We start from the raw sequence: 19,988 nt of genomic DNA on the forward strand, positions 1-19,988 counted from the left end.
AAAATGTAAAAAATTTCATTATAAATATACAAGTTTATTTGGACTCTGTTCTTGTTCTGTTCAGACTTTTTTTTTTTCTTGTCAGTGTGGCCCAAGTGCGTTTTTTATTTTTATTTTTTAAATGAACCACTTGAAATCGAAAACCTCGCTGGCTACACAGAGGATCAAATTAACCTGAAGGTGGCGCCAATGTTTGTTGTTGTTGATGTGTAAAGTGACAAAAAAGCGAAAGATGGTAATAAACATTTTCTTTGCACTTGTGTGCCATGAACTAACTTTGGATACACTAACAAATCAGTGACCAGTGTCTTAAATGTTTTTTAACGTAACTGTTACCTAGCAACTGTACAAATAAAGTCTTAAATCCAACATGGTTTCAGTGAACAGATCGCACATTAGCCACATGCTATTGCCTTTAAGTCTCAACAGACTGACAATAAATGTAACATAAGTTGAAAGGGTTTTTTTGTGTGTGTATCCTGTTCGGGATCCTTTTTTATCCTGAAACAGTTTTACTGTCTGGAGATTTTGAGCTTCCCCCAATTTCTTAGTACCTTAATAGAGGTTTATTATGGATCAGTCGAACAGAACAACTTCTAGAGGGGGGAGACAGAGATAGTAAACATTAAATATGGATGTTGCATGAGATTGTAGTGCTACACCCTGTGAAGGAAGGACAGGAAAAGAAGCATGTAAGACAAGGATCAAGCCATGTGGTATAGAGTGTGCCCTTGCCCGGTCGTGGCTCCACATATTGGAAGATTTTGCTATTTTTTTTTTATATAATGAACTGTGTTTTTACAGCTTTAAAGTGGCTGAAATTAGAATGAATAAACAGGACCTTATAATGTGGCACATCTTAAGTGAATTATGGAAGTCTATAGAATGAAAATGTAAGTCGGGGATACATCAGCACTTTGCATATACTGTACTTTATTTGTTGCACTGAGTAGTCCAACCCCCAGTTAAAGAATTCTAGGGGGGTGGGCGGTGCCTACAGACACGTGCAAGTGAATCCTAATTGTTGCGCATGCAACACAGAGGCTGAAGACCCAACCCAATCAATTGCGGACAGAACCAGAACCAGGGGTCTAGCTAAGAGCACCACCAAGGAACCCAGGGTGGTCAGTTGGCCCCTACGAGGCACCCTGACAACTGGTGGCCCCAGGAGAACAGGAAGCCCCCCACAACCCATAGGGCCTGTGATGCAGCCAGTCCTAGTCCAAGGAAGGGAAGAAGGAGAGGGGGGTGTCTGACAAGAGATGGATGAGGGTCAGAACCAGCTAAGGTCCATGAGAGTGGAGACACCATTCCGGGCAACCATCCAGCCTTGGGTCTAAGGAGCACCACCATGTAATAAGTGTAAATACCAATATCCCCTGTTGCTATGGCTGCCCGAACCCCCTGCCCCCCTCCCCAACTTTGTGGTGTGGTGCATTTAAAATCTCAAGGGTCAGGTACTGTATGGAAAATGAACAAAAGTTAACTTTTTGCAGCACACCCAAAGCACCTAAAGTGTCCAGATGGCCTAAATTGCACATACAAGTTCTCATAGTTTATGTTGTTGAAGAAAATAAAACTGGTAGTCATTTATGATCATCCTTTTTACTGCAATCAGTAAATTCTGCAATTTATCTGCCAATACCACTTTTTTTTTTTTTTTTTTTAAATCTCCAAAATTGATATGTCGCCATGTCTTGACATGACATCAGCGACTGAACTGGAAACCAGTTCAGACATCTCTTTTGCAATGACGATCACCGCCTTAGTCTATCCAAGAAACCTGGCGTGAACTTGAGTTTCCTCCGGAGTCCAACCAGAAACCCAAATCGAATACAAAAACAAACCCTTGACCTTAAAGTGTTAACAGAGGGCGAGGGAACAACGAGCAAAAAAAAAAAAAAAAAAAAAAAAAAAAACCAATGTACCCAATGTTTTTTTCCTTCCTTCTGTGGTGTCAATTTGGCAGTTGGCACATAAGCTTTATGTCACATTGGGACCACCAACTCATTGTGTCCTTCCACTACAAGGAATCCAATGTGAAGTCGTCAGACTCCCTCAGGTAGTCTTGGGCAACCTGTAGACGCCGGTGGAGAAGACAAGCTGATGGTTGCGGACCTTGCGCTGCAGGAAGGCCTCGAGCTCGTTGACGTCCATCTCGGGGACGACGGGCCCCGCTGACACGAACATCCTCAGCATGGAGTGGATGCGCTCAAGCGTCATGCAGTCCAAGTTGGTCAGCATCGCTTGCACATACGCCCAGAACAGCTACGAACGGGACAAGGATGAAAATTAGCATCGGCCCGCTTGCCCTGCATGTCTACGCTCAGATTTACAATTGTATGGTTAGAACTTTTCATGTTACGTTTATACTTCTGTGGTTAAATTCACTGTTTTAAAGGGCCACTGTCATGAAATGGATAATTTTTTGGATTGTTATAAATGAAAACGCGGCAGCCAGTATGGACCTATAAGTTTTTTCACCACAAAACATGATTTTGACGTATATGGCTTTTTGTAACTCCCGCCATGAAAATCCTCTCGAGGGATTTGTTTTCGAGAAGAAGCAGGAAAAGACGTAGAGGGCAGTAGCGCACTTAAGTGGACTCGTTTGTTTCCATCAGTTTTACCCCCGGGAAGGTAGCTCGTTGTTCCTTCGTGTTAGCCAAAATGCCATCTCGTTGCATTGCTGGACATTGCTTGAACACTCAGGAGGATGGATTTACCCTTTATAAGTTTGCAAGAGACCCAGTTCGTCGTGAAAAATGGATTGCATGGGTGCAAAGGACGAGAGCTTCGTGGGTTCCAAATGACAGGTAGGTGTGTATACAGCTACAAAAAAAAAAAAAGGGAGGAGGTGATCCTTTCAGAACGTAAAAGATCCACGTATGTATGACAGGGGTGATAAATGTGTCGACGTGCGAGTCGGATGGCTTCCGCGTCGGGCTTGTCGCAGCGAGGCCGTGGTGGCTCATCTCCGCTGTGGAAGTGGATGGGACGAGGAGGGGGTTTAGCAGTGATCCGCAAATTATCTAAATATGGCTTGAAACAATAGAGCATGTAACAATATTGCCCCAATATTGACACTTCACTCGGTTGTAGGATGTTCTCTTCTTCAAAAAGAGCTTCTGTGTCTGAAGAGGTGAGTCCCATAGTAAGGGCCACAGCGTGTTTTCAATGGCGAATGTCCGAGGTGACATCATGGACAGTAGATACAGCCAATAGGGCGACCACTTGGATGTCAAATGACACTTCCGCAACTTTCTGCGTGTATTTTTCGCGGCAGCACGATGAATCAGTTGGTAAAGCCTTGACCTCACAGTTCTGAGGACCCGGGTTCAATCCCGGACCCGCCTGCGTGGAGTTTGCATGTTCTCCCCGTGCCTGTGTGGATTTTCTGTGGGCCATCCAGTTTCCTCCCACATTCCAAAAACATGCAACATTAATTGGACACTCTAAATAGCCCCTAAGTGTGATTGTGACTGGGATTGAGACACAATTGTGAAAACACACAATTGAGACTGTTTGTCTCAATGTGCCCTGCGATTGGCTGGCAACCAGTTCAGGGTGTATTCCGCCTCCCGCCCATTGACAGCTGGGATAGGCTCCCTGCGACTCTTGTGAGGATAAGCAGAGAAGAAAATGGATGGATGTATTTTTCATTACAATATCTATTTTAGAATGTTTATAGGGCTGACACTTGACCTTTCAGGTAACATTTACTGGGCTAAGGTCACATTGGCACTTTTACGTTGCGTTCTGGGATTATGTTCACGCTTTTCTGACGACGCACTGATTCCTTTTCGACCACATGTGTGTGTGTTTTACCAGCATCTTCTCCTCCCTCTGCTGCGTCTGCGTGGCGGTGTTGGAGTCGCGCTCATCGTCGCTGTCGATCATCATGACGGCGCTGCACTCCATCTTGTCCTTGCACGACGACGCCGTCTCGATGACGGAGTAGCGGCCGCCGCTCTCCTCGCGCAGGACGCCGTGCTGCTGCCACACTGCCAACTTCCTGTGCACCGCCTCCTTGGGCACGCTCAGCTTGGCACTCAGCTCCTCCAGAGTCCAACTACCTGCAAAATGAACATATGTATACTTAATTCTTCAAAATATTCATCGTCGATATTTCACATTTAAAGGGATATATTATACATTTATTTTCTTCCCACGATGTAGAACAGTGCTGTGATTTTTTTTTGGTAACATTTTAAATAGTAGTGCGTCAAGTAGAGATTCATATCAAATTATTCTACAGCTATTTTTAGAATCGTTGTGACCTTAACACAGGGGTGTCAAACTCATTTTTCTGGCAGGCCACATTGTGGTTCCAGTTTCCCTGCTGCTCCGATTTACATAATCCCAGAACACAGCAAGTTTCTCCGTGACCGACATGCATTTCAGGTCCCCCCGAAAAATTATATATGTATATAAATCATAAGGTGTTAGCACTGGGGAGAATTAACGTCTTATAAAAATATTCTGTTCCGTTGTTGGCATTTGGGGGTGGTTTAGTATTTTTGTTTCGGCATGATGCGTGCGTGCTACACCACTATACTAAATGAGTGTAATTTGGTGTCTTGGTGATGAAATGCTGCATTCATCAGTGATGATGGGATTAAATGTCTATGGACGAATGGCTTTCAGATCCAGGCCCAGCTGCATGAAACAGATCCGATTTTACCATCAAATGAAAAAAAAAATAATAATAATAATGAGCAATGAGAGGCTTGACTTTTATCCTGGAAGTGCAGGATAATGGCGGCTTGCACAGGTGACACAGTGACGTTGCTGATGGTGCGGTCCTCCAGCTCCACGTCCAGCGTGACTGATCCAAGCTGAGGCTTCCAGCTCAAAGTCCGCATGGCCTGCAGGCCACAGGCAAACAAGCGCGGCAAATCAAAACATATCCACATACGGAAAATTAATTTGATTTTCTTGATTTGTCATTTTTCTTAAAGTTGGACAATTTTTTTTAAAAATAAAAGCTGAAATTAAAACTTCACTATGTAAAATTGTTTGATAAAATAATTCACTGATTGTTGAATGTAATGTTTCTAATAAATTTGAGTAAATTCTGTAAAATAATGTTAAGTGCTTATTAAAAATGATCTCATTACATAATTTCTCTATTTATATTTCTCTATTTGATTAAAATAACAGATGTAAGTTAATTTTTATTTGAAAATAATTCATTATCAGTTTCACTGTGTTTTTAATCAATATAGCTATAACTAATTAACCAATTATATAATAATAAAATGTCAGACATAAAATGTTTAGGTTATATTTTATATAAATCATTTAATACAATGTATTTATTTCAAGTACTGTAATTTTAATCGATATTAAAAAAAATTCACTCATTTTCATTGTATGAGTTCTGATTTACTTTTAACCAGTTCAATTAAAAATGTTAAATGTGAATTTAGATAGATATTTTACAGTTTATCATTTATCAATTAACCAATTATTCAATGAGATAGATGAATAAGTGCACTCTTAGTGATGCAAATGCTCAGTGGACCGCATGAGCTTTGCCCCTCGCCAGCGTAAGCATGATTATTACTGGACTGTATTTTCCAACGAGATGCGCCGTACCTTGAGTTTCTCGTATCGCCGCGTGTAGGCGTCAGTGGCCCGCTGCACGATCTCGGGCATCTCCATCTTTTCCTCCTTCAGCGGCGGCCAAAATTCAGATGACAAAATGGTGGCCGACAACCACGACGGCGGCCCGGCCTCCTCCCCTTCCTGCCTGGACCCCGCCCCTCCCTCCTCCTCGCAGACATTGCTGTTGATGCGGCGAGAGTCGGCCATGTCCTGCGCCCGGGACACAGCCGTAGATCATGCCAAACTGAAGCCAGCGGCATCCTTAAATCTGGTCTGGATCACACGCTTCTCTAGCTATTTTCACAGGTCTACATACGCCATAAATGAGTACAAGCAAACTTTTGTGGTTACCTTCATACTTCTGCGGTTCCATAGAAATGTCTGTGGTTACATTTACACTTCTGTTTCCAGAAAATTCACAGGTGTGTGGTTCCAATTCATTTTCAATGGTTACACTCATATGGCGCAAGTTAGCGATGCTACCGAATCAAAATGGCTCACGTCAAAAGCACCGCCTGATACAAATTGAGTCTTTCAGTTTTGCCCCCACTTTGAAACCTTGTAGTAGCCTCAGACGTATAGAACAAACTTGTAGCTATTGGCAAGAATCAGTACTCGAGAAGTGACTTAATTTTTTTTTTTTTTAAATCATATGTAATAAAAACATTCCAGCTTCCTACCTTGAGCATGACCTCACAGTAGTGCATGTGTGACTCTCCAAAGCGAAGTTTCAGCAGCTCCACATTCCTGATTTCCCTGCAAACGTACGAGAAACGTAAAACGATGTCAGCTCGCCTTTGTGGCTCCTGTCTGTGCGGCGGCAGTGCATACCTGGCGGTGTTGTAGTTGTGATGCAGCAGCCTGTCGGCCAGCACAGCGCGGTACTCGCTGATGAAGATGTTCTTGCTGCCATAGATGCTGACCAGCAGGCTGATGATGTCAGACGAGCGCCGCTTGGAGCCTGACTTGTCTGCCACGCAAAAGTAAAAAAAAAAGGAGCCGATTGTACATATCTTTATATGGGTCAACCCTGGGGTGCTGAATGCGTCGATCGTGATCGACCGGCAGTCTTGGTTGATCGTGGGACGGTGTGTCCCCCCAAAAATAAATAAATAAATAAATAAATTAAAAAAAAAAAAAAAAAAAATCAGCCAATGTTCCCTCTCAACTGCGCAATTGTGCACCGCTGATGGAGTCTCTTCGCAGATATTCTGCGTTGCGCGGAAAATTTCTTTTTTTTTTTTAAATCAAATGCAAATTGAAAGTATAACATACAGCGATTCAGTTTGTGGCATTTTGCAATGTGATTCAATGAGTGAGGGATGACTGGTTGTTACATCCAATGGCACAAATCGAGAAGAAGAAAAAGAAGAAGCCACTGGTTTCTTTTAGGCAGCACACAGAACTTTCTCTCACAACGACCGCTGCTCCGCCACATTTTTTTCCTAGAATACCTTACCCACCCCCACCCCTGCTCTTAAAGACGTACACTCATCATTAGAAATGTTACAGTACTTACGCAGCCCATCAATCTGTTTTATAATGACAGCGTCCACCACCGCTGCTTTAGTTAGCAACACAGTCTGGGCAACGTAGAGCAAAGGCGAGCTAAGCATGCTGCTTATGTTTACTTTAAAATGGCATGAATGTCAGAGTATGTGCATAATAGAAAAAAAAGTGGTGAAACTGGACGAGATTTTTTCTTTTTCGAGTGAGAAAGGTCTGGTCTGAAGCCAAAGTCGAAAGTACACGATGAGATGGTGTGTAATGTTATATTCCACCTTGGCACAGCCTGATCCAGGATGAAAGCACAGATAATACAGTGCACAAAAAGCTAATTCTGTATTTTAAATATTCATATATATAGTATATCACATAATATTAATAACGTAACATTGGGAGCATCATCACCCACCAGCACGCACCCCCGTCGTCGGTAGCGCGCGAGAGGCTGGCTGCTTGAAAAGTAGATCTTGGGGTAAAAAAAAAGTCTGGGCACCCCTGGGTTAACTATTACAACAGCCCCCAAAAACCCTGAAGAAAATAAATCAGCACACTGGAATCAAATTCGAGGCCTGGGTGACACATCCAGCCTACCAAATCAAAATCCTAATCTGCACCCAAATTTAAACTGGCTATATGCGATAAATAACAATGGTGGGATATGGTTAACAGTTTTTTTTATTACTAAACCCCTCTTTTATAATATTTTGAACAATAGTTGAACAGGCTATTAACCTTGACTTGTGATTTCAAAAGTACCGATCCGTAAATTTGTTGGTTGGGTCATACTATGATGAAGCCATGAGACATTTATAAGGTTTCAGTCCCTCTGAGGGAAACTTTTCAAACAATGTGGCTTGTGAAAAAAGTTCCCAAGTATGATGTGTTTACTGACCAGCCACAGCATCAGTGGGGTCGGGGGTCCAGCCCTCGGGGTCGCCACCTTCTTCGTCACTGTCCTGCATCTCCAGCGTGACTGGGTCGCCTCGGCAAAGCTCAGACGCCAGGTCGGTGCAACCTGTCACTGCGTCACCCGTCAGACCGTCCACGATCTGACGCACCGTGTCTTCACGAGTCCTGGAAGTGACACACACACACACTGACTCGTCTCCAAAGTTTCACTCATAGCTGCTTAGGGTCATCCCAGTCATTTTAGCTGCTTGGCAGCTGTCTGAGGGACATTTCAGTTAATTGACAGCTCTCTCGTGTGGGTCCGTGCGCATGCGCTTGCGTAATTGGCAGACCTGAGGTACTTCCTGATGGGCTGGCAAGCGACCTGCAGAACCACCATGGACGGGTCCAGTTCTCGGAGGGTCTTGATGGCCGAGATGTAAACTGTGAGGATGTCCGACGTGTGGACGCCTGATGAGACCGCAGGCTTATTTATGTACTGACCCTTTAAGAAATTCCCAACTGTCTCCTAAAGGTGTAGTCACAGCTCACCAGGGTGCAGCAGGCGATTCTCAAAAGTGGACTTGAGTGACGTGAGGAGCTGCTGTCGCTGGTTAGTTCTTTCCAAACAGAATTTGAGATCTTCAATTGCAGCTTTGGATTCCGGGAAGTCTGAAAATGGCAACATATTTTAATCAATAAATGTCACAAGCGCCGCGATCCGGTTCGTGTTTCACCTCTGATAATGCTGAATAGCTCTTCTATTCTCATGTTGACATAGATCCTACAGAAAAACTGATGCATGTGACATCTCCACTGCTTTAGCACAGAACTCGCTGACGCCGGAAAGCCCGGGACGGCGGGACAGGCCGGATCTAAACCGGGACGCTCGCCATCGACCTCCTGGCTGGAGAACACCTGACCCAGCCAGCCCACCACCAGCTCCAACCACTGCGGGACACCAGAGGATGTGAATGTTTCTATTTGTAACCTGGAATCCAACCATTTACTGCCAGCAATCTATGAATTCCTCAATTTTTTTTTTTTTTTTTTTTAAATTGAGTGGCTATGGAAGAGGCTCACTCAGCTTGTCTCTGAAAATTCAAGTTTGCACCCCAGTGTAACGACTAGAAGACCCCAACAGATGGCAAAGTTGCATTGCTTTAGATTTTAGATCAGCACGGCTTTTAAATTGAAAATAAAGATTAGGAGGTAAATTGCAGCTCGTCACATTGATTATGAGGATATGCCAATGTTGGAAGGTGGGCAAATTAAGGCACCGCACACTCGAAGAGGCTGTGTATGTGTGGCGTGCTGTGATAGGTGGTAGAAAGTGTCCGACGTAATTTTGAGAAAAGATGGCAGCTGATGCCGTTAATTGTTAATGCCAAAAAAAAAAGAAAAGAAAAAGTAGCTGATGTTCAACTCAAGCCGAGCAGTGTCTTAGCAATATACTTGTAAACTAAAATAATATTTTGCCACTTGTTTCTCTTTTCTTTGTTGTTTTATAGTTAGAGTATCCCTAAAGTAAAAAAATATAAGCACCAAAGTCAATCTTCTGCTCGTCATCTCTTTTAACAAAATTTTCATTTTATTCGCTTTTTGTTCGAAAACTGTGTTTTAGATAAATCTCTTACAATGATGATTACTAAAGAAGATAAAAATCTAGAAAAAAAATCTAGATCTTAATATCGTCACAGAACAATATTCCGCACTCTAAAACAGAAACTCTGCCTGGAAATCAGCCGATATAAGGTCACAATATGAGTTTACCTCCTGAAAGTCATCTAAGAAGGATCTCTCGTACTCTCCGCGGCAGTGCTGCTCTAGCCACTGCTCGATGAGGCGGTGAAGGATGGACGTGACGGCGTCACAGCTAACCCACTCCAGAAGTTCCAATCTCGACCTGTGGAACACAAACATCCCAAAGTTAGAACAGTGTACAACTTGTATAAAGTGAATCTGCATTTCTTTGCGGTTCAAATCACTAACGTGGCTGCATTTTGCATAAGCACTGTTTAGAAATTGTGGTTATTTTATGTCAGGCAGTTTGTAAGGCAGCTCAGAGGTCCTCGGGAAGAATGGATTTCGGTCGTGGCAGTTGGCTGTTATTGTTTTCTTTTACTATCGAAGCCTGTCTGCATTTGTGATGAAGATATCAGATATAAATTATGAAGATAGATAGATATATCCCATGCAGTACAATGCAGACTGAGTCTACTGCAGGTTTCAGAAGTAGAATAAAAAGGCAGAGAAGCTGGTGACCTTGCATTAATAAACTCCAGTAATCGTAATTACCATAATTCCCGGCCTACAGAGCACACCTGGTTATAAGTCTTACCCAGTACATTTGTAAAGGAAATACAATTTGGTACATACATATGCCACAACTGTGTAAATGCCGCATGTGCCCACATTGAAACTTGAGATATTTACAAAGAAAGAAAAATGTACAAATTAGACGGATTATCGCATAAACCGCAGGGTTGAAAGCGTGTGAAAAAAGTCGCGGCTTATAGGCCAGAAATGACGATACTTTGCAGACGAGATACATGCCCGGGTATTGTTGTATGCTTTTTGAGTATCTGTTGTTTTTGTCACTTTTATAGTCAACTTTAACTCAGAGCGACAAACAACTTGATGCGAATACGCTTTATATGTTATTCGGACCAATTAGCAAGTGAGTCCTGTTTTCATTTCGTGAAAATGATGTCATGTGATAGTCTTCAATTTTCTTGTGCAGGGAAAGAGTAAGAACTAAGGAATACAGTGCTGCTTTGAGATCGGAGTTTAATTTGTTCCACGAACACGCTCGTTTCTCAAAACACACGTATCGAAATTTATCTTTCCCTACTGAAATTAATCAATTCCAGCCGCCCCACAAAAAACAATCCACAAAGCATTTTTCGTAAGTAAAATTGCACTGCATTAAAACAATAATATCCACATTGTAGCTTGTAAACCTCTTTGGGTTTTATTGGCAGTCGGCAAACTAGCTTAATGACTCATTAGCGTCACCAACTGATAGTGTCTGTGTAGTGCAGGGACACCAATGAGAATTGATGGTGGCCAGTTGTGAAGTTATCTACCGTTAACACCGAGTGATGAGGAACTGAAGCACATAACTTGGCATCTCAGATGTTTGCGCAGATCACAAGACAAAAGAAAATTGGCAAAGCAACAGCTCGTATCTCAAGACAACACTGCGCTTTAAATGTGTCTTTTAAAAAGTGTGCTTTCAAATGTGCTTAAAGGTAGACTACAATCAGTGCAGTTGTATTTGCACTCACAGGACGTGGCCGAGCTCCTTCAGATGTTCGAGAGCCTCCTGACACCAGCAGTCCTCGGCGGGGACCCCGCAACCGCAGCAAGCGTCCCCCTCCGGGCCCTCGGAACCCTCGGCATGGCCCTTCCCGTCCCCCTTGCGCTTCATGTAGACAGAGAAGGTCCTGCTGTAGAAGTCAAGCACTCGCTCTTGGAGGATCTGCGACGGCGGGAAGAGGAGGAGCCCCCTGATGATGGTGAAGGCGCGCTCCCGGAGACCCCGCAGACCAGGGCCACACAGACCTTCCATGGCCTCATCTTGCCACGCCCCTAGCCTCTCCAAGCCCACTACAAGAAGAAACAGATTAGAATGATGATATTAATTGCTTCAATTCCACCTAACCCTATTCATTGTTTTGTTCCGATGCTTTTTGATTTACAAAATATTAATCTTATGTAGGATATCAGTCAATTGCTGTTGTAATATTATATTCGACGTACATGTACGTCAGGAATTTAGGATGCTGCTGAATGCCACAATCTATGTCGCATTTAACCGAAGCAAGTCAAACTGTCAACCATTCTGGGTCATCAACACTTTCCCTGGAATTGATGACTCAAGTGAAAATGAAACATTCCTCGCCAATGATGAGGAATCTTGTCAATTACGTTTTTTTTCCAACCATCCCCTCGCATACAGACTATATAGTTTACTAAATATTTGTTCCCAGTACTAATAAGTGAACATATCATGCACCCTGAAGATGTGGGGTATAGCTGTGTAGAAGAACTAGATAGATAAAAAGTCTTTGTCATTTTTAGTTATGGAAGGTAATATCCATTTAAGTGAACATACATATAATAAGTAATCTTTATATCATGATTATAAAGTAGCAGCCGTGTGGTTGTCAACTTGCCCAAAAACGGGTGAAGGCGTTCCTTCAGTGTCCGGAAAGCGGTGAGGAGACACCAGACTCGACCCCTTTCCTCCACTTCATTCTCCACCTGGTTGAGTCCGCACCAGAACTCTGGTACCACCGAGGAGGACAAACGAATCTGCAGTGCTTCTAGCAACCAACTGGCCAGAAGCTGGGCGGCACCCTGCCCGCACAACACCTCCAGACATGCGGACAGCTTCTGATCTTCCAGCCCGCAGCCTGGAGACATCTGAACCACACAGAACAAGGTAACATCAAAAATCACAAAAATCAATGGACAACAACATTTTTACAAAGACAAGTACAGCTTAAAATGCGAGCCGAATTAAACTAAAGCTTTTTAAGGGAGAAAAAAAATGTCCCAAAAATCCCGTTTATTCAAAAGTGAAGCGTCACCAGATGAGCAGAAAGATGAAAAGTGTTGGTTTTCAAAGGGGATTCAGCAAAATACTCGCCAGAGCTACTGTGACCGCTTCCCAAGCTTCTGCTACTCCGAGCTCAGCATCACAGCCTGAAAATTCTGCGGATTCCATCGGAATTTCATCCATTTTTTTTTACACCAAACGAAGGCTGAAATTGTGAACTAGGTGTAATATTTCCACTCATATCGCGCTAAGCGCAGTTAAGACTTTTTCGAAGTGCACGCGCCATTGCCGCAGTTGGCATTTTCCTTGCTTTTTCCGCTTCTCTTCTTTTTTGTCTGCCTTTCTTTTGATTTGTGGCGATGGCGACACAGTGCTGCCCCAACCGTCACAAGGACGAAATTACACCAACTGCTTTCGTCTTATTGAAGCGCCTCAGAATCTTGCAGAACCTTGTTAAAACTTATTACAACCTCGTATACACTCGTTAAAGCATACTATAATATTTTACTTTATTTCATTTTTTTATTTCATTTCATTTTAGAACCTCAAAGTTTATTTAGCCCTAATTGTAGAACGGCACGGTGGAGCAACTCGTTAGAGCGTTGGCCTCACAGTTCTGAGGATGGGGGTTCAAATCCCGGCCCCAGAAAGAAAATGGATGGATGGATGGATGGATGGATGGATGGATGGATCGATGAGTTGTTGAACGGATGGGGGCGCTCGCTTCAAAAGACGTCAAGTGTCAGTACTGAGGAGTCAATAGAAGGAGACGTAGAGCTTCTAGCGGCGTTTAGAAGCAAACAATCATGGCGGCGACGGACAGCGAGTGAGTCGGTGCACAACCTGTTTCTTTCTAAACCTTAAAACTCTCTGACATCAAGCCGCATCAGGTGTCGGTACTTCAGATGTTTGTTTGCGTGTTTTACGTTACACATAACGAGTGGCGGCCATTGCTGGCAACGGAAACCTTTCAGCTAACGAGCTAAAGCTAGCTGGTTTGACAGGCAGGGGAAAAAAAATGAAATTCTAACTTGATGTCTTTGTAATATGTTCTTCAACCTTTAAAAACCTGTCCATTTGTGGCCGTACTTATTAGACACTAGTGATTTCCTTGCCTTACAAATCATTGTTGCTGATGTATAACGATGGCTTTATTTCTTTTTTTCTATTTTTACTCCACTCACCACCGTCTTTCTTCCTCTCCCCTCCCTTTTCTACTTCTTTTTGGTCAGGGTTCTGTGTGAGATTGAGGTACTGCAGTCCATCTATTTGGATGACCTGCGCGTCACCAGAACACAGGACAGGTGACCATCATTTTCATGAAGTTCAAGTACAATCCTCACAAGATGTTTATTGATATCAATGTTGTCTTGTTGTCTGCAGGCGCTGGGAGGTGAGTCTGGTTTTGTACCCGTCCACAGCAGAAGATTCCGGATCCCAGTTTGTCCGACTACGTTTGACGTTGACCCTCGATGATCAGGTGACGTACACATCATCATCATCTTCACGATCTCCACCATTTTTCATATTCCACATAGCTAATACTTACCCACATGTTGTTTACTTGCTGTGTATGTGTGCAGTATCCTTGTTCGTCTCCCGACATCTCCATACACAACCCGAGAGGACTTTCTGACGACAAGATCTGCAGGTGACCCACTCCCGACTCACTTTATCACCTCGAAGAGCCTTTTTGAAGCCTATTATCAACTTGGTACAATAACTAGAACATTGTTAAATCTGATTAGAACATGTAAAACCCTAATGAAGTTTATTAGAAGAACACTGCTAAAGTTTATCATTAGCAGCTTCTTGGAAACTTAACAGAACCTTCTTGGAACATTCTTGGAACTAGAAAGATTATTAGTATGCTGTTGATCCTTGATAAAGCAGATAACTTTGTTAGTCTGATTATATGTAACGTCTGAATCTTGTTGAAGCATATTAGAATATTCATCTAAAAATTTTGTTCATTCTTCCTAGAACCTTGTTAATGCTCATTAAAACCTTTTTAATGTTCATTAGAACTTTCTTAAGATACATTTGAAGTGCACACTAGAACCTTGTAAGATGTGTTAGAAGCATGATAGAATTTAGAGCTTTTTAGAAACTCATAAAATGTAAAGCTTCTTAGAATGTTGTCGACCCTTGTCAATGCTTATTAGAACTTTGTCAAAGCTCATTAGAACCTCACAGGATCTTAAAGCATCTTAGAACCTTATTAATGCTCATTCGAGCCATGTTACAGCCTGCTACATTCTTGTTAATGTTTATTAGAACCTCCTAGAGTTAATTGTCATTTAAAAGTACTTAATGAATTTTAAAACCCTAAAATATAGTAAGTCGTTATTGAACCATGTTAACGCATACTACAATCTTGTTATAATTGTTCAAAGCTCCTACCAGCCTTGTTAGAACGTTTTTAAAGCTGATTAGAATGCTATAAAGCGTCTTAAATCTTTTTTAAAGCTTTGTTGTGAATTTCTCAGAGCCTCAGTAGAGCCTTATGAAAGCTTAGAACTATCTTGGAGCCCATTCAATTCTTTTTAACCCTTTCAGGGCAGGGGTTGCAAATTTGCAACAGGTTTAATATAATCTAAAATTTTAAGTCCAGAGTATCATTTTCTTAAAGTATCAGATTTTTCTCTCTGCAAAATTTTATTTGGTCCAGAGAGGGTTGATAATTTTTAATTTCTAAAATGTTGTTAAAGCTGTCACATGCTTGTTACAACATAATAATGATGATGATGATTATGTGTTACAGCCTTCAGCAGAGTCTTGAGCTTGAAGCCGAGTCGTACGTTGGCTCGCCCGTCTTGTATCAGCTGATTGAGGTGACTGCCTTCAACCTTGACATTGAACAGGAAATTCCAACTTTTTCAAACACTTTTTTTTTCATTTTGTCTTCCAGAAAGCCAAAGAAATATTGACCGAAAGCAACATTCCTCACGGGAACTGTGTCATCTGCCTCTACGGGTTCAAGGTCACCTTCAACCTTTTTTTCCCTTCTCGTCCTTTTGACATGAATTTGAATTTGTCCTGGGAAGTTTTTATTGTGGTGACACACTTCCTGTTTGTCTGTTCAGGAAGGGGAGTCGTTCAGCAAGACGCGCTGTTACCACTACTTCCACTCGCACTGTCTGGGTCGTTACGCTCGCCACTCGGAGGAGGAGATACGCGTCCACAAGCAGGAGATGGCCAAGGACAAGACGGCCACGCAGCATCAGGTTGGACGTGATCCACGACGTCACGCTATAACTCGTCATGTGACATACGGCTCCCAAAAAAGCGACTAGTTTGTGAAAACAATCTGGGATCTCATTTTAAAGCCATACCCCAAATTTCTGTGTCCCGCAGGAGCTGACCGTGGTCTGTCCCGTGTGCCGTGAGCCTCTGACCTACGACCTAGACCAGCTGATGGCCAGCGCCGCACCGCAGTTGCCCGAGGTTAGACACGAAGTGAACGCCACGTGAGACAGGAAGAAAAAAAAATAATGTTCATCACCACCATCCAGCTGGACTCCGCCGCCATCTGCTCAGACTTCCAGCAGAAGTGGAGAGAACTTGAGAAGGTTCAGGACAGACAGCGCTGTCGAGGAGGTGTCATCGATCCCAAGGAGGAGTCCAATCGGTTCCTCATACATATCAATGAGGTGATGAGCACTCATCATGTGACCCTCAACCCCAGGCCAGCGCTCATCTTTGTTACAACATTCTTAGAAACTTCCTAGATTTTCAGAACATAGTCAGAACCTTGTAGAATGCAGCCCTATGGGGCACGAACCAGTGCAGTCTGTAGGCCGGTCCCAAGCCCGGATAAATGCAGAGGGGTTTCATCAGGAAGGGCATCCGGCATAAAAACTGTGTCAAACAAATATGAGCATTCATCTAAAGAATCGCATACCGGATCGGTCGTGGCCCGGGTTAACAACGCCCGCCTCCGGCACTGCTAACCTCCAGGGCGTCGATGGAAATTAAGCTACTGTGGGTCAAAGACAAAGAAGAGGAGGAAACGGGATCCGTCGTCAGAAGAAAAAGAGGAATGCACAGAGCCTACAGCTGAGTGTAGGGACTTTGAATGTTGGGACTATGACAGGAAAAGCTCCGAATTGGTTGACATGATGACTAGGAGAAAGGTTGATATACTGTGCATCCAAGAGAGCAGGTGGAACGGTAGTAAGGCTAGAAGTTTAGGAGCAGGGTTTAAATTATTCTACCACGGAGTAGATGGGAAGAGAAATGCAGTAGGGGTTATTTTAAAGGAAGAGCTGGCTAAGAATGTCTGGGAGGTGAAAAGAGTATGAGACTGAGTGATGAGACTAAAATTTGAAATTGAGGGTGTTATGTATAATGTGGTTAGCAGCTATGCTCCACAGGTAGGATGTAACCTAGAGTTGAAAGAGAAATTCTGGAAGGAACTAGATGAATTAGTTCTGAGCATCCCAGACAGCGAGTAATTGGTGCAGATTGTAATGGACATATTTGAAAAGGAATTAGGGGCGATGAAGAAGTGATGGGTAAGTACGGTATCCAGGAAAGGAACTTTGAGGGACAGATGGTGGTGGGCTTTGCAAAAAGGATGGAGATGGCGGTAGTGAACACTTGTTTCCAGAAGAGGGAGGAACATAGAGTGACCTACAAGAGCGGAGATAGAAGCACGCAGGTGAATTATATATTGTGCAGACGAAGTAATCTGAAGGAGATTACTAACTGTAAAGTAGTGGTAGGTTAGAGTGTAGCTCGACAGCATAGGATGGTGGTGTGTAGGATGACTCTGGTGGTGGGTAGGAAGATTAAGAAGACAAAGGTAGAGCAGAGAACCATGTGGTGGAAGCTGAGAAAGGAAGAATGTTGTGCGGCCTTTCGGAAAGAGGTGAGACAGGCTTTCGATGGACAGCAGAAGCTCTCGGAAGACTGGACTACGACAGCCAAGGTAATCAGAGAGACAGGCAGGAGAGTACTTGGTGTGTCTTCTGGTGGGAAAGGGGGGAAGGAGACTTGGTGGTGGAACCCCAAAATACAGGGAGTCATACAAGAAAAGAGATTAGCAAAGAAGGAGTGGGACACAGGGACGACTGAGGAGAGGCCAAAGGAGTACATCGAGATGCGGCGTAGGGCAAAGGTAGAGGTGGCACAGGCTAAGCAAGAGGCATATGAAGACACGTACACCAGGTTGGACATGAAAGAAGGAGAAAAGGATCTCTACAGGTTGGCCAGACAGAGGGATAGAGATGGGAAGGATGTGCAATAGGTAAGGGTGATTAGGGATAGAGATGGAAATGTGTTGACTGGTGCCTCCACTCCCCGAGAGGGGTTGCGTCAGGAAGGGCATCTGGCATAAAAACTGTGTTAAACAAATATGAGCGTTCGTCTGAGAAGTCGCGCTGTGGCGACACCAAACGGGACAAGCCGAAAGAAGCTGACTAGTCAGAACCTTGTAGGAGCTCATTAAAACTGTTATACAAGCTTTTTAGACCCTTGTTAAAACTTTATAAGGACCTTGTTAAACCGAACTTTGTCAGAGCCTTATTAGAACCTTCTAGAAAGCCTGTGAGGACCGAGTAGAAGCTTGGTATAACCTTGTAGTAACTTGTCAGAACATTTTAGAACCTTGATAGAAGCTTCCTGAACTTCAAAGTACAGTGTTCTGAGCTTGTACAGCTATGTAACAACTGCATTACTAATTGTAAAAAAACTTGTCAGAACCTAGATGACCTTAATAGAAAATTGTAGAATGCTTAAGCTGTTGGAGAAGCATGTGAGGACCTTGTAGAACCGTATTACCTCATTTGTACTTGTCAGAAGTTTATCACTGCATTGTAGAACCTCCTAGAACCGTAGTTACTTCGCTACTTACTTACTCAGAACATTCCAAAAGCTTAACAGGTCATTGTAGATCTTTATTGAAATTTGTCAAAACATTGGAGAACCTTGTTAGATGTAGAAACCCTGATAAGCTTGTTCAAACCTCGTGAGTACACATGCATTGCAGAATCATGTCAGAACACTATAATCTTTTTTGCACATTGTAGAACCTTAAGGACCCTTTCTTAGAACATTGTAGAATCTTGTTAGAAACATGTGCAAGTGTCGTTTTGTAATTGTAGAACGTTCTCCCCGTGCCTGTGTGGGTTTTCTCCGGGCTCTCTGGTTTCCTCCCACATCCCAAAAACATGCAACATGAATTGGACACTCTAAATTGCCCCTAGGTGTGATTGTGAGTGCGGCTGTTGTCTGTCTTTATGTGCCCTGCGATTGGCTGGCAACCAGTTCCGGGTGTACCTCGCCTCCTCCTGCCCGTTGACAGCTAGGATAGGCTCCAGCACTCCCTGCGACCCTCGTGACGATAAGCGGCGAAAGAAAATGGATGGATGGATGTAGAACCTTGTTAGGAACCTATACAAAACTTGGAGGCTTGTTAATAAGACCTTGTTACAGTCCTTATTTGTACTTATCAGAACCTGGCTCAGAAGCTTCTTTGAACTTTATCAGAACATTTTGTGAGAACCTTGTAGAAGTTGTCAGAACTTTATAGAACTTTGTTAGTCTTGGTGAACCTTGTAGAAACTTGTTAGGACCTTGTAGAACCTAGTGACATCGTCATTAGTAACCCGTAGAAGTTTGTTGGCACAACATCAAGGTTCTAGTGTGACGACAACACATCCTGTTAATCCTGGACATGACTGCAGCTTTGATGTTTGGGTTCCTCCGCAGGCGGCTCCTTCTTCTACTGATGGTGGCGGTGAGGAACCACCTCTACCCACCGCCTGTGATGTCCCTACGCCATTGCATCACTTTGCTCCACGGTCAACACATTGCACGGGCACTCACTGGCAGCCTAATGGGCAGCCTCATGCCCGCAAGCGCCACAGCCACAGCAGGGGATCCGGGAGAGGAAGCGCGGGGCTCCGAACGTATCACACCAGAGGAGGCAGCCCCATTACGGAACACCTGGACTCACTCCGTCTGTCGTCCGAACCAACCGAGGGATCGCCCGGCGCCACGTGTGAGGACGTGTGCGCTCACTTGACTCTTCATCAAACAGGAAGTCACTCTTCTTCATTTGATAAACACAAGCCAGTGGGGCGCGCTCAGGGGGCCCGCAGAAGGGGGTCACAGCACTTACCCCGCGGAGGACCCTCTCAACATCACCGCTGGGACGCTCGAGCACCGAGAGGTGGGGCACCTCGCCAGCAGAGGGTCGGGGGGCCAGAGGAGGAGCTCTGACACATGCGCGCACACGCATTCTTGTGTGATGACATAAAATGAAATAATGACTTCAATAAATCTTATGAACTAATCATGGATCCCTCAGCTCTTTTACCCCTCCAACAAATACGAAGACTGTACATAGAAGCTATATTTGTCCACTTGATTTAGTTATCATAATACCCATGTTATTTTTAATCTAGTTCAG

The 19,988-nt window shown here is 43.6% G+C and overlaps 2 protein-coding genes across 2 annotated transcripts; one reads left to right on the forward strand and one right to left on the reverse strand.

Annotated features, from left to right (window-relative positions):
* Positions 1-1,854: 1,854 nt before the first annotated feature.
* On the reverse strand, positions 1,855-12,913 carry anapc2 (anaphase promoting complex subunit 2). Its single transcript, XM_061846097.1, has 14 exons — positions 12,662-12,913; positions 12,186-12,435; positions 11,295-11,616; positions 9,778-9,910; positions 8,742-8,955; positions 8,557-8,676; positions 8,358-8,475; positions 8,009-8,190; positions 6,442-6,580; positions 6,291-6,366; positions 5,602-5,820; positions 4,736-4,868; positions 3,829-4,076; positions 1,855-2,268 (listed from the first exon to the last, which is right to left on the reverse strand). The coding sequence occupies exons 1-14, from the start codon at positions 12,752-12,754 to the stop codon at positions 2,059-2,061; spliced, it is 2,457 nt and encodes an 818-aa protein (XP_061702081.1). The 5' UTR covers positions 12,755-12,913; the 3' UTR covers positions 1,855-2,058.
* A 327-nt stretch (positions 12,914-13,240) lies between these two features.
* On the forward strand, positions 13,241-19,872 carry rnf25 (ring finger protein 25). Its single transcript, XM_061846099.1, has 10 exons — positions 13,241-13,397; positions 13,804-13,875; positions 13,955-14,051; positions 14,155-14,222; positions 15,336-15,405; positions 15,483-15,554; positions 15,658-15,798; positions 15,929-16,018; positions 16,087-16,224; positions 19,286-19,872. Exons 1-10 carry the CDS (start codon positions 13,378-13,380, stop codon positions 19,796-19,798), a joined length of 1,281 nt encoding a protein of 426 aa, XP_061702083.1. The 5' UTR covers positions 13,241-13,377; the 3' UTR covers positions 19,799-19,872.
* The last annotated feature ends 116 nt before the right edge of the window (positions 19,873-19,988 follow it).

Source organism: Syngnathoides biaculeatus, chromosome 16 (assembly GCF_019802595.1).
Source record: "Syngnathoides biaculeatus isolate LvHL_M chromosome 16, ASM1980259v1, whole genome shotgun sequence".
NCBI classification, from domain to species: domain Eukaryota; kingdom Metazoa; phylum Chordata; class Actinopteri; order Syngnathiformes; family Syngnathidae; genus Syngnathoides; species Syngnathoides biaculeatus.